The sequence below is a fragment of the Tupaia chinensis genome, unplaced genomic scaffold (assembly GCF_000334495.1).
Source record: "Tupaia chinensis unplaced genomic scaffold, TupChi_1.0 Scaffold000291_1, whole genome shotgun sequence".
NCBI classification, from domain to species: domain Eukaryota; kingdom Metazoa; phylum Chordata; class Mammalia; order Scandentia; family Tupaiidae; genus Tupaia; species Tupaia belangeri.
The window spans coordinates 2,573,277-2,586,552 of NW_006159776.1; the positions used below are offsets into that span (position 1 = coordinate 2,573,277).

The following is a 13,276-nucleotide window of genomic DNA, read 5'->3' on the forward strand; positions in this document are numbered from 1 at the left end:
GTAGGGGGAAGGAGGACAAGCAAGGAAGGGATTTTAGTATTTTGACGACCGGAAGAGGCCTCCCAATCAGGGAGACTGCTTGCATTTGTTTTTCTTTTCAAAGAGGCCTACAGGGTGGATGGTACTGGATTCATCAAATGTGGGTTTACAGAATTCTTCCATGTCCTGCCTCGGGAATCAAGCTTTGGAAAATTAAGTGTCCATCAAATCAGGAGGAGGCTTGTACAGTTTCTATCCTCTTTTCCCCCCTGCTTTTTGAAAGGCTTAAGAAAAGAGCCCTTTGTTTCCTTTTCAAGGAAAGTTATACTGAAATTCATCTGTGTGTGGTATTCATGGACTTCATTTGTGCTATTCATAGGCAGCTCTAGGTTATATAGGACACTGTTGTTAAATTCTTCACCTCAACATTCAATGCAGTGTGTTGGAAAAAGGTTTTAAGACCTTTCTTTTACTCTCTCTCTTTCTCTCTCTCTTCCCACCTTCCTCTTTTTCTTACTATTTTTTCTTTTATTTCTTTTGTTTATTTATTTTTTATTTAAAGGAGAAGCTGAGGTTCCCACCATCCCCCTCATATAGATTACATTTCTTCACCACATGCCACTGAAGCTTCTCAGCATTAAGATTTGTGCCTGTCATTGCTGACATTTTCCTCGGAATTGCAAACTTTAAAATACCTTTCAGGGAAAGTTGTTTGGAATTTCATATTAATGGGATTTATGAATAAATCTCCATTTTAATGCTGACTAAGCTTTAAACATCTATTCCAGGAGAACACTATCGGATTTTTATATTTTAAATTTTAAATCACTAGACTGTGAAGGCATAAAACATTTTTATATTTGTGTTAGTGCCATGTGCTTGAGCATCTCTGTTAGAGAGTGATTTTTTTTTTTTTAATTTGGTTGACTTGAATCATTCTCAGCTGCAAGGAAGGAGATATTGCATCATCTACTTTCCCTTCTTGTGTAGACTCCTGTGTACATTATGCGGGCTTATTTATCTTACCTACAAGGACGGGTATACTGCGGCAACCTGTTGGCATGTTGCAATTTCCTTTAAACACACACACACACACACACACACAAAACCAGTTTACTTTCTTCCTTCACTTTGAAACCTTTAACCTCAGAATTTTATTTTTAATTGCCCTGAGCCCTCAAAGTCAGATTAAAAGAAGTGACACTTCCTACACGCATTTCCCAGATCTGTGTTACAGAATGTAAACAAGATGAAAGATGAGATCAGCGTCAACCCTCCAAAAATACACCCAAAACTGATAGGGAGGTGTTTCTCAAAAGGTGCAAACTTTCAGTTAGAAGATGAGTAAGTTCTGGGGCCCAATGTACAACATAGATCTAGAGTCAGTAACATTATGGTTGACTTGAAATTTGCTTAGAGAGTAGATTCCAAGTATGCTCACCCCACACACACCCAAATTGGTAACTATTTGAGGTAATGGGTGTGTTAATTAACTCGATTGTAGCAGTCATTTCACAATGTGTATGTTTGGTGTAACTATCGCGTTGTACACCTTAAATATATAGTCTTTATTTATCGATTATATCCAGTAAAGCTAGGGGAGGACCTAATGGTGGGGCTTTCAAGCATGAAACCTCTACTGTATTCTCTGTGCCTCTTGTCATTTTCCCCATCTCTCCACAGACTCATCCTACTCGGAACCCCCAGATGTGCAACAGCAATTGAACCACTATCAGTCAGCTGCCCTGGCAAGGAACAACAGCCGCGTCAGCCCTGTGCCTCTTTCTGGGGCTGCTGCTGGCACTGAGCAGAAAACGGAAGCCGTTCTTCACTGCGAATTCTGTGAATTCTCCTCGGGCTACATCCAGAGCATCAGGCGCCATTACCGGGACAAGCATGGCGGGAAGAAACTTTTCAAGTGTAAAGACTGTTCCTTCTACACAGGCTTTAAGTAAGTGGCAGGAAGAATAGCTGTGAATAGTAAGGTAGCCATCCCTGCTTTGACCCTCATCACACTGTTCCCGTACACTTTCTTACCTAAAACTCAGGGTGGCCTTGCCCTTAGGACGATATGGGGGTTGAGTTTAGTTTTTGTAAAAGGAGGCTAGTTTCAAAAGACTGATTAGGGGATTGGGAGAGGCATGATGAGATATATCAGAACAAAAGTTCAAAAATCCAAGCCAATGGGCTCCTAAGCAGTGTGAGATGTCAACAAAGGATTTTCAGGTTCAGTGTATGTAGCAGAGTTTTCTTTTTGGACAACTACCCTCCCTTTTTTGTCTTTGAAAAAAATGTGTTGGAAGGTAAAGCCAAAGTCAAGAGAGAAAATACAGCAATAGTGACTTCCTTGCTTGCCTGGTAGAAAAGTCTTTTGTCTTAAGCTAATGCTGAGAAACACTTGAGTATTAAGACCACAGTACTGCAGAGACTACATCTGAACAATCATTGAGAGACTGTTCCAGTCTAGAAGAAGATAATCCAAAGTTACCCATACTCTTGTGTATGATAGGATTGGTGAGCTTAGTTAAAGAATGGATACTTCCTATTATGTAATCTAAATGTCTTATTTTAATCTCATCACATGAGATATATTTAGGACACCGGTTACTGATGTAGAGTGTGAATCCTGACGGCACAGGTTTGAATTCTAGCTTTGCCTCTTATTGACTGTGTGACCTTGGACAAGTTACTCCCTCTTGTGTCTCCATCCCGGTATCTGTCAAATAAAGAAAATAATGGTGTCTACCTTATTGTGAGGGGTAAATGAAGTAGTGTACCTCAAGTGCTTAGAATAATGCCTGGCAGAGCCAGCAGGTGACATAGTGGTTAAGGTGCTGGACTGCCACATGACCAATCATGGTTCGAGTCCTGGACCCAGCTGCTTGAAACTCATATCAGGTACATGAGCATATATGCCCAAAAACCCGAGAGGAGAATGAAGAAGGGATTGCAATGTGGCCATTCCCCTTGGTGGGTGATTTCTCACTTTCTCTCTGTCTCTCCAATGAGTATGCACAGCCTATAGCAAAATCTTTCTCTTAAAAAAAAAGAAAAAGAATATTGCCTGGCATAAACACTAATAAGCATTATAGTGTTATTAAAAGTCATTATAATAATATAATATTAGATACTAAGTTACAGATGTAAAACTGCTCTCATCTACGACCCCTATTGCAATCAGGACCTAATCCTTTGACCACGTCAATACAAACTTGACACTGGAAATTAGATTTCATGTCCAAAGAGAACTATGATTGGAAGAACAAGTCTTCCTACTAACATCTTAGTTGCTGAGATTTGAAGAAAAATGCATTATAGCTTTGACTGTTAATTTGGCTCAGTTTTTCAGATGAATACATATGTGGTTTAGAATTGAGAGCATGACCCAGACAACAAGGACCCACCAACAGAGGGACACATTTCTATAGAGAGAAGCTCTTAGGCTAAAAAAGAAGGGGTCCTTGCCTGTTAAACTGGTCGTTTCACTATATTTATGAGACATTTAAGACTTTATAAATTTTGAAGGTTTAAAGCTTTATAAATTTTGAATGATCTGGAGGAAGAGGCTGTAGCGCTGTTCCACCTTCAAGCCAATAAAACAACTTCCTTTCCCTCCTCACCTGTCTAAGGGTCCTGTAGTCAACTAAAGATTCAAATGATTTCTCTCTTCTCAAGTATGATGAGTAATAGTTCTTAGGGATTTTGTTTCCATACTTTTAATAGGCATTTCTAATTTTCAAGAGTAAGATGTGTGAGAAATCTTATTTCTTGTCAGGTTCAGGCCTAAACTGGTACCATTTCCCACAAAGAAGTTACCCCTATATGACATTTGTTTGAGTGACCAAGGAACTTATGGTCAGTAAACATGATGAATAGGTTTGTTTTTAGCCCCAGGAGTAGGCGTCTCATATTTGGGCACCCCTGATAGGGTTGACTGGCAGGAGATGTGTGAATGAAATGACCCCCAGTTCCTACTCCTCACCTCACTCCCAACCTCTCTCCTAGATCTGCTTTTACTATGCACGTGGAAGCTGGGCATTCAGCGGTTCCTGAGGAGGGCCCCAAAGATCTTCGCTGTCCACTCTGCCTCTATCACACCAAATATAAGCGCAACATGATTGACCATATCGTGCTGCACCGAGGTAAGCTTCCTGACTATTTTCTGGAGTGCAGTAGCAGGGATAGTCTGGCTGGCTTTATAGGACTACTCCCTCAAGGTGGCTTTGCCCCGGTGCTTGTCCCTTACCTTAGCTCCTGGCAAGAAACCACAATGATAACCACAGTGACATCCCACAGGGTAAAAATACTTTTGCCAAGAGGATCTCCTCCACCTGATGAGAAGCAGAGGGGAGGGGGCTCTATAATGAACACTTCTGAAGGGCTTTCTTAGCATGAGGGATTTTTGCATTCTGCCTCCTCTGCCTCCCACAACCTTGTATAGGATGCACCTAAGGAAGAATGAGAAACAAAATGGGTGGATGAAGGCAAATGTAAATATGAAGAGCTGTATGATTGCAAGCAACTCTTGTGCGGAAGACCAAAGTGCTAATTTCCAAAAGAGAATGGGGGATTTCTTTTGAAATGGATGGAGAGAGCGAATTCTTGACAATAAAAGTGACCTAAGACATATTAGAGAACTCATTGGCTTTGGATTTAAATTCTGGCTTTAGAGCCTACTCTGTTTAATCTGTCTCTCATCTGTACAGAGAGATGATTGTGCCTGCAAGATACGGTCCAGTGGTGTTCCACAGTGGATATAGAAAGGGTGTTCTATAAATGTTGGTTCCTGCCGATAAAGTAATTCTTCTAAATCCACTTTGGTTTGCCTTTGAGTTGAGTTTGCTCTTGGCCAATTAAAACATTGTTAAACAACGGGCTTCCTCTGTACTGGAAGGAAAAATATATTTATGTAAACCTGCTTTGTCCTGAAAAGATTTGTCACAGGTGGGTGGAAAAAGATGCCTGGAATACCCACCACCAGTCTCAGTTGCTGTTTCCACTTCCTGATCTCTGTTTCTCCTTCGTTCCTCCCATCCCTCCCTCTGCTTCTTCTTCCTTCGTGTCTTCCTTCCTTTGCCTCTAACTTGGAAGGCTTTTCAGTATTTGCCACATGTACCTCAGAAGCACTGAGTGTCTCTACTGTCCTGCTGAGATGTCACTCACTCTGAAATGCTGGGTGTTTGGGGAATATTTGCAAAGAACCTTACATTATCTCTGAGCCACTAATACACTTTGTGACACGCTCATGTCCATGGCAGATTCTATAGGAATCTCGAAATGTGACTTTCACAGATTCCCCTCCCAATGGTACTCTAATGAGACATGAGATTGTTGCTGGCTAGGACGTCCCCCTACAAGCTGGGAGAAGCAGCGTTAGAACATTTAGGCAGGGATTCTTGGCCCGAGTGATCCCTCCTGGTGTTCTGCCTCAGTCACCTGGCTTCCGGTCCCCTGGTCCATGTGTTATGGTGGCTCCGTGCCCCGTCTCAGCCTGGGTAGAGGCCATCAGTAGTGCTGCTGAGCGAACAGAAACAGTGAGTCCACACTTTCTGTGGTTGCTTTTCTTCTTTTCACATATTGCTGCTTGGCAGGATCAGAGCACTGATGTCTAATGAGCTCGGTGACTTTCCTTCCTTAAGCTGAGATCTCAGGAGGAGGAGGAGGAGGAGGCAAGGAGAGATTAAACACAAAGGCCTCGCCCATAGTGTTCTGTACTTGACCAAGCACCACCTACCCACAGTCATGTCATCTTCCAACACCACCATCAGGGATAATACTATTAGTATTACTTGTATTTCTGTTTTCTGTATGTGAAACAAGAGGCTGAGAAAGATTGCATCTTTAAACATTTTATTTATTTGTATTCTTTTTAATTTCACGAAGGATTTAAGGTATCTTAAAGACATGCATGCAGAACTATAAGGTTTTTTTTTTAAATGGAGAAATTGAGACAAATGCAAAATAAGGGAAGATCAGTGACAAGTTCACCTAAAAGTATAAAAGCACCTAAGAGTTTGGATACCCAGTGGATGCCATGAAGTGCCACACACATTTGTTAACTGGGGCACTGGGGGTGGTGGGGAGAGGGTGGTGCTGCAGAATCAGCCCTGAGATTCCTACTTGCCACGAGAAAGAAGAAAGCAGAATCCATTTGATTTGGAGTTAGAATTTTGCACAGACTTCTCTGAAATATTGTTGAGAAATTTTTTAGGAATCCTAGACTCTGAAACCTGAATGTCTGCAGTGTATGATACAGTGCATGTTGAGTCCACTGTAAATACAGTAGTAAGTTCCATAGGTTCCCTGAGAGCTGGATTGACTTACCCAAAGTCACCTACCTGGTATGTAGTGAATCCAAGAGGTAGCCCCCAATCCTTTGATCCCATGTCCCATCACACTACTATTACTGGTTATTTATAGTCTCTTTTTACTTATAGAGGTAATTTTCTGAGTCCTCAAGGTCAGAAAGCATCAATATGAAATGAACTTGAGCATTTAAGGATAATAATAATTACAGGTCCGGGAGTTGGTGTAATGGCTATGTTGTTGGACTCCCATGTAGTCGATCACAGTTCGAGTCCCAGACCCAGTGGCTTAAACTCATGCTGGGTGCATGTTTGTGCATGCCCAAGGTCCCAAGGGGAGAATGGAAGAGAAGGGATTGCAGTGTGGCCATCCCCCCCTGGGGGGGGTGGTGATTTCTCACTTTCTGTCTCTCTGTCTCTGTCTTTCTGATGCACTCACATGCCCTATAGCAAAAACCTCTCCAAAAAAAAAAAAATTACAACAACAATAACAGTGCTATTACCAAGTGCTTGCTAGGAAGCAGGCATTGTACTAAGTGCTTTATGGATGTCATTTTAATGAATTTTCATAAAACTCTATATGGTAGATATGGCTGTTATCCCTGATGACAAGAAAAGAAATCAGCTTCAGAAGGATTGAGCAACTTGCCCAAGATCAAACGATTAACAAGCAGCCCACATGGGCTCGGAACCCAGGTCTGCCCATAGCTCTTTCCTTCAACCACCAGGGATCACTGTGTCTCCCCTGGGAAGATGTTACTCTGTTGAGCCTTCTAGTGATTATAGCAGCTGGGTCCAAGGTCAGGATTATCTGTGGGGCTGGAGGCCAGAGATGAGAACCAAAGGACCACTGACCCACAGACGGCAGAGTATTTCAGGGCAGTGTGTCTACCATCTGTGTCCTGGCCTGGCTTCAGTATCCATTTCAACTCATAGTGGCAGCTCAGTGGGAAGCTGATCTTGACAAGGCAAGAGACAGGGTTGGGTGTCTGCTTTGCAATTTCAGGTTGGGGTTGATCTCTGAGTACAAGACGTGGTTATTGCACCTGTGCTCTTCCTGCTCTGTGGATGAATAAACATCTTTGGTCTCTAGGGCCTGCAGTACAAGATCTTTCTGAGGCCTTAGTTAATTAAAATACCTAAGATGAAAGGCAAGAAAAACAACTTCTGTGCTGGCCCTGAGACAAAGCTACTGCTAGCAAGAATAGAGTTTCCATAGCTATTTGTCTAGACAGGTTGATATATTTAAGTAGAGAGAAAAGGGAGAACCCATTTTGCTCATGGGAAATCTGACTGATAACTAGTCAAGGATTTATGACCAGAGAAAAAGAGGGCATACAGGACCAGTGGATGGCATAATGGTTACGTTGCTGGACTCTCACGTAGTCGGCCATGGTTTGAGCCCTGGACCAAGTGGCTTAAAACTCACATCAGGTGTGTGAACATGCATGCCCTAAATCCTGAGAGGAAAATGGTGGAGAAGGGTTTGCAGCGTGGCCATCCCCTATGGGGGTGATTTCTCACTTTCTGTCTCTTTGTCTCTCTTGCAAGCACATGCACCCTATAGCAAAAATCTCTCTTTAAAAAAGTAAATAAATAAATAAAATTTAAAAAAAAAAAAAAAACAAGAAAAAAAGGGCATACTGTTTGTTCATGCATTGACTATTTGCTTGTTACATGCCACACTGTTTTTATACCTTGGGCATGATGGGTTGATAAAATTCAGTATCTTCCCCCTACCACCACCAACAGCAAGGAGATGGCCATACATATAGATTTTTTTTTTCTTTTTTGGAGAGGTTTTTGCTATAGGGTGCATGTGCTTACCAGATAGACAGAGACAGACAGAGAGACAGAAAGCGAGAAATCACCCCCTGGGGGGATGGCCACGGCGCAATCCCTTCTCCTCCGTTCTCCTCTCGGGATCTTGGGCACGCACGCACACATCCCCAGTGGGAGTTTCAGCCACTAGGTCCAGGACTCGAATCGCGGTCTACTACGTGGGAGTCCAGCGACATAGCCATTACGCTAACTGCTGGTCCCTGTATATAGTATTAAAAGACAGTAAATAATGGTTATGCAGGAGATTCAGAGTCACATGTATTTCTGCTTGGAGTAGAAAAAGATGATAAGAGGGTCTTCTTTCAAACTGAACCATAATGACATTTCAATAGGCAAAAGTCTTAAGGTAAGGCATATCGGTTTCCTGGAACTACTGTAACAAATGGTCACCCAGCAAAAACATATTCTCTCATAGCTCTGGAAGCTAGGCAGTCAGAAATGCAAGTGTCAGTAGGACTCTGTTTCCTCTGAAAGCTCAAGAGCAGAGTCCTTCCTTTCTTCTTCCTAGCTTCTGATGGCTCCTGGGATTCCTTGTCACTAGCTGGCACTCTTTGGCTGATAGCTGCTTAACTCCAGTCTCTTTTTCCATCCACACATGGCCTGCTCCCCTGTGATTGTCTCTGTGTGTCCTTTCCTATTCATCGAAGAACACCAGTTACCGGATTTAGGGCCTACCCTAATCCAATACGACTTCATCTTAACTAATTACAGCTGGAAAGACCATGTGACCCAATCAAGTCACATTCTAAAGTTCTAGGTGGACATGAATTTCTGCGGGACATGATTCAACGCACTCCACAGGGAAAGGAACAATTTAATAAACCACTGAAGTGAAGGAAGGAAGATTGCAGAATGGTATTCGATTGTCCAGGTGCCTGAGAGAATAGGAAGCATACTTGGACAAATCATGGAGGGTTCAAATACTAATGTAGATGTTTAAACTTTGAACTCGGTCGACAGATAAGACACCGGAACAAATTTTGATCAGATTACTCACGTGGCACCTGTTGATAGGAATTTAGCAAAACTTGAAGGCTCACATTTCTTTCAGGAACTATGAATCTAGGTCAGAAGAACACTTGGTGAGATTGGTCATGATGAGACGAGTAACTGGGGGAAATAATTAAACCCTGACACTTGTGTTTCAAGGACAGAGTTGGTAGGACTTTTGGTGCATTTTCATTCAGGCAACAAGTATTTATTAGACAGCCACTATATGAGGGTGCTTCAAAAAGTTCACAGATAAGTGGGATTAAAGCACAAGTTTATTTTGGTGTAAAAACATTTGAAATCCATGCCTAATTATTATAATACAGCATTCTTACGGGTTTTTTGAAGACCCTCCTCATGTGCCAGCATTGTTGTACACTGTAGGGATGTAGCCATGAAGAGTCAGGTAAGGTTTTTGCTGAAGAAACATGAGCTCTAATCAGAAGATAGTAAACAAGGATATGAATAGTATCATGAGCATTTTTCTACTGAATGCATTGCCGTTAGAAGCACAATGTCTCATACGTAGCTTTGCTCAGATGTACTTTGAGCACCTACGGTGAGCCTGAGAAATTGGGCACATACTGGAATTTTAGGGGTGAAAAACAGTTTTGCCAAATATTTACATTGTGATGATGGAGCTTTGTCATCACTGCTACTGGTCTTTAGTTGGCCTGTCAGCTTGAAGTCTCTGTTTTCTAGGAGGTAGACAATTGCAGGATTTAAATGACCCTTGCAGGTATGAGTCTCAGGAAAAGAATGAATCTTCCTTAATTAATTTATCTGATCAGTGTCATTTTTCTCAAGAGAACATCTTCCGTGAGTTTGCTGATCTTTACTTTTATTCAGTGAAGTTACTTATTCTCATCCAACTCCTGCAAATACATTTACTTGTTAGAATTAGAGGTGCTGTTTTGAGCTTTCTCTCTCGCTGGAGGGTGGCAGTCTGCCTAACATCAAAACTTTTTTTTTTTTTTAAGAGAGATTATTTGCTATAGGGTTTGTGTGCTCACTGGAGAGACAAAGAGAGACAGAAAGTGAGAAATCACCCCCTGGATGATGGCCTTGCCTCAATTCCTTCTCCTCCATTCTCTTTTTGGGATTTTGGGCATGCACACATACGTCTGGTATGAGTTTTAAGCCTCCGGCTCCAGGACTTGAACCATGGTTGACTCTGTGGGAGTCCAGCAACATAACCATTATACCATCTGCTGGTCCCAACACCAGTACTTAAGACTTCTTGCCAGGAGCTATTTTGCTTATGTCTATTGTTATGTTGCAGGGTGATTATTTTTCTTTTAATAATGTTATTTCTTCTTTTTAAAACGGTTTTTTTTTTTTTCCTTGAAGAAGAGAGAGAAGAAGGCAGAAAGACAGCACCCCTACAGGGACTTGGAGGGCATCTACTCCTTGCCTTTAGCCAGGATCATGGGCACACATGTGCGCAGCATTTTCAGGGAGGTCTCTTGACTTGATCCAGGAACCTTCGTGTATGGGATTGTTTCTCCGAGCATTGTGTTTCACTGGTGTGTCATCATCTGACCCTCAAATAATGTTATTTTCTTAGTAGCTTTTTCTAGTACTCAACCTTTGTCACTTGTTTGGCCTAGAGAGAGTAATGAATGGGTATTTGGTTCACCCAAAGAGCAACTCAGTCTTCTAGAATAGTAATTTGCATACACAGTTTATCGATGTGAAGGACTTCCAGATCTCTCCCTGATCATTTAGAGTTGGCATGTTCTGGGAAGGAAACCCATGTATGTTGTGGTCTGCCTTTCAGGAAGAATTTTTACTTGGTAATCCTGGACTCCACATGGGTTCTTTTGCTAATTTGAGTAGAAGTGACTCCTTGGCAGTTGCCAGTCTGCAGGTTTTTCTCCGAGTTCTACAGGAGCTTGATAGCATGCACAGCTCAGCCCTTGTGCCTTAGTACACGTGTGCTTCAGTGTGGCATTACTATAGGGCCCAGCCTCTCGGGTTTTAAGTCCTGCAGCACCAAGCATCTTTTGAGTAGGAGGAGATGAGAGACACAATCCATCTTGTAGCCGAACTGGTGAAGTCATAATATTTTTGCAGCCAGTGCTGGAAGCTGAGTCACAATGAGTGTGATTCAGGCCTTGATTTCTTACCCAAAGTAATTTTGAGAGGTGTGAAATCAAGAAAGACCCACAGTTGTCACTGCTGCCACGGGAGGGGGAAAAAAAAGCCCTGAGTGCGCTGAGCTTCTGTAGCCAAGGCAGAGCTCAGTCCATACCTGGAAACACTCCAGTCTTTAACTTTATGTCCTTCTCTTGCCTCAGTAATGAATAACTCCATTCAGAAAACACCACCGTGCATTTGCCCACCTTTCAAAGTCTGTCTTGGCTTGTTTTTTGTTTTTTGTTTTTTTTTTTATCTTGGTCATGTTGGCCATGTTTTTAGAAAGAAGAAAAAGTTAACTTTTTTCTAAAGTTAATATCCATATAATGAAGAGACCTAGTACATTGGCACTATCTTAATTGGGTTATGGAATTCTCACCTTGAGAGTAAGTGAGGAGGAAAATAACCTCGTATCAAATTCAGAAGACATTCACAGTTGCCTTGAAAGTCTGTAGCTATTGCATTTTTTAAATATTAGGAATAAGAAGTGCATAAGTACCCTGCACGTGGATCTGATGTTCCAGAAGGTGATACTGGGGGGGAGGAAAAGGTCACTGGCTACATGTAGGGGATCTGTGCTCCCAGATCACAACTATGTACCGAACTAGAGATCTGACTGTGAGGAAGCAGCTTAATTGATCAGGTCTCAGTTTCCACATCAATAAACTAAAGAAAATAAAGCTGACTTTGCAGGGCATAATGAGAATAAAAAGTTGCAATGCTTGAAACATAATGAGCACTTGATAAATTGTAGTGTCTTTTACATTCATTATTATCATTTGCACGTTAGGGTATTATTCTAAAATCGTGGTGTGAAATTCACTGAGACATTTAGGGGAGATTGGAAACTGCAAAGGGAACTAACTGAACTAACTGGTAGAAGTACTGAAAAAGAAGACCTATAAAAGCAAAGTTTGCAAGAACTGATTATTTACCGTGGAGAAGCGAAAGCTACATAGGAACTGAATGACTGTCTTCAAGGTGTTTGGGATGTCATTATATGGAAAATTATACCCAGCTGCTCGCCATCTCCACCGAGGTCGACAGATCTAGGGCAGACAGGAACAGGCCAGAATCAATGAACAGCAGAGATGACAAGATATTAATCAGGAACAAACAGGCGGGGGCAAGGAGTGGTACTATCTCAAGGAAGGTGCGTGAAGTTTGTGTCAACACTTCCCTGGAACTCCTGAGGTCTAAAGTCATACTCGTAATAAAGGGGCTAGTCCCCCCCGGTTCAACCTGTACTCCCCATCTCTTGCTATGGTCACCGTCTTGCTCATGGTCACATCCACATGTGCTGTACCCAGAGCAGTTGTGGTTAATACCTGGCACTTTGCGTTGCAGTTATTCTTTTTTTTCTTTTGGAGAGGTTTTTTTCTATAGGGTGCATGCGCTTGCCAGAACAACAGAGAGACATCACCCCGCAAGGGAGATGGCCACGCTGCAACCCCTTCTCCTCCATTCTCCTCTCTGGATCTTGGGCACACACGCACATGTGCCCAGCGTGAATCTAAGCCACCGGGTCCGGGACTCGAACTGCGGTCGACTACATGGGAGTCCAGCGACATAGTCATTATGCCAACTGCTGGTCCCACGTTGAGCAGTTATTCTCAAGTGTGGTCCACCTTGCCTGCTCACAGGGCATTAGTCTGCAGACATGTTTGGCTATCAGCTGGGGGGCATGTGGTCCAAATGGAGGTGGAGGCCAAGGATATTAGTGCACAGGACAGCCCCCTGGGCCACAACAGAAATAGCCGAGGCCAAAATGCTGAGAAATCCCAGGTTAGAGGAATAGAATATCCTAGCACAAGCTCCTTAAGACTTACTACTTTTACACCAAAACATTTTTCCCTCCATTCATACCAAGCCATGGAGCCAAACGGTTAAAAGACTGTTAAACATTTGCTATTCTAAGAAAATGTGTATATTACATTATAATCATGTGCTTCTTAGCTGTCAGTATAGTTTGGTTTAAAAATATTTATATTTCTAAATAAGCAGCTGACTCTTTGTGTAGG

At 42.3% G+C, this 13,276-nt stretch overlaps 1 protein-coding gene across 6 annotated transcripts in view; it reads left to right on the forward strand.

Moving 5' to 3' along the window:
• ZNF462 (zinc finger protein 462) overlaps positions 1-13,276 on the forward strand; it is a 158,659-nt gene that overhangs the window by 118,281 nt on the left and 27,102 nt on the right. For all 6 annotated transcript variants that reach the window (XM_027772674.1, XM_027772673.1, XM_027772675.1 and 3 more), the window contains 2 exons: positions 1,663-1,930; positions 3,985-4,121. In XM_027772674.1, the coding sequence (XP_027628475.1) occupies positions 1,663-1,930; positions 3,985-4,121 (405 nt within the window). The remainder of the gene's footprint in view (positions 1-1,662; positions 1,931-3,984; positions 4,122-13,276) is intronic.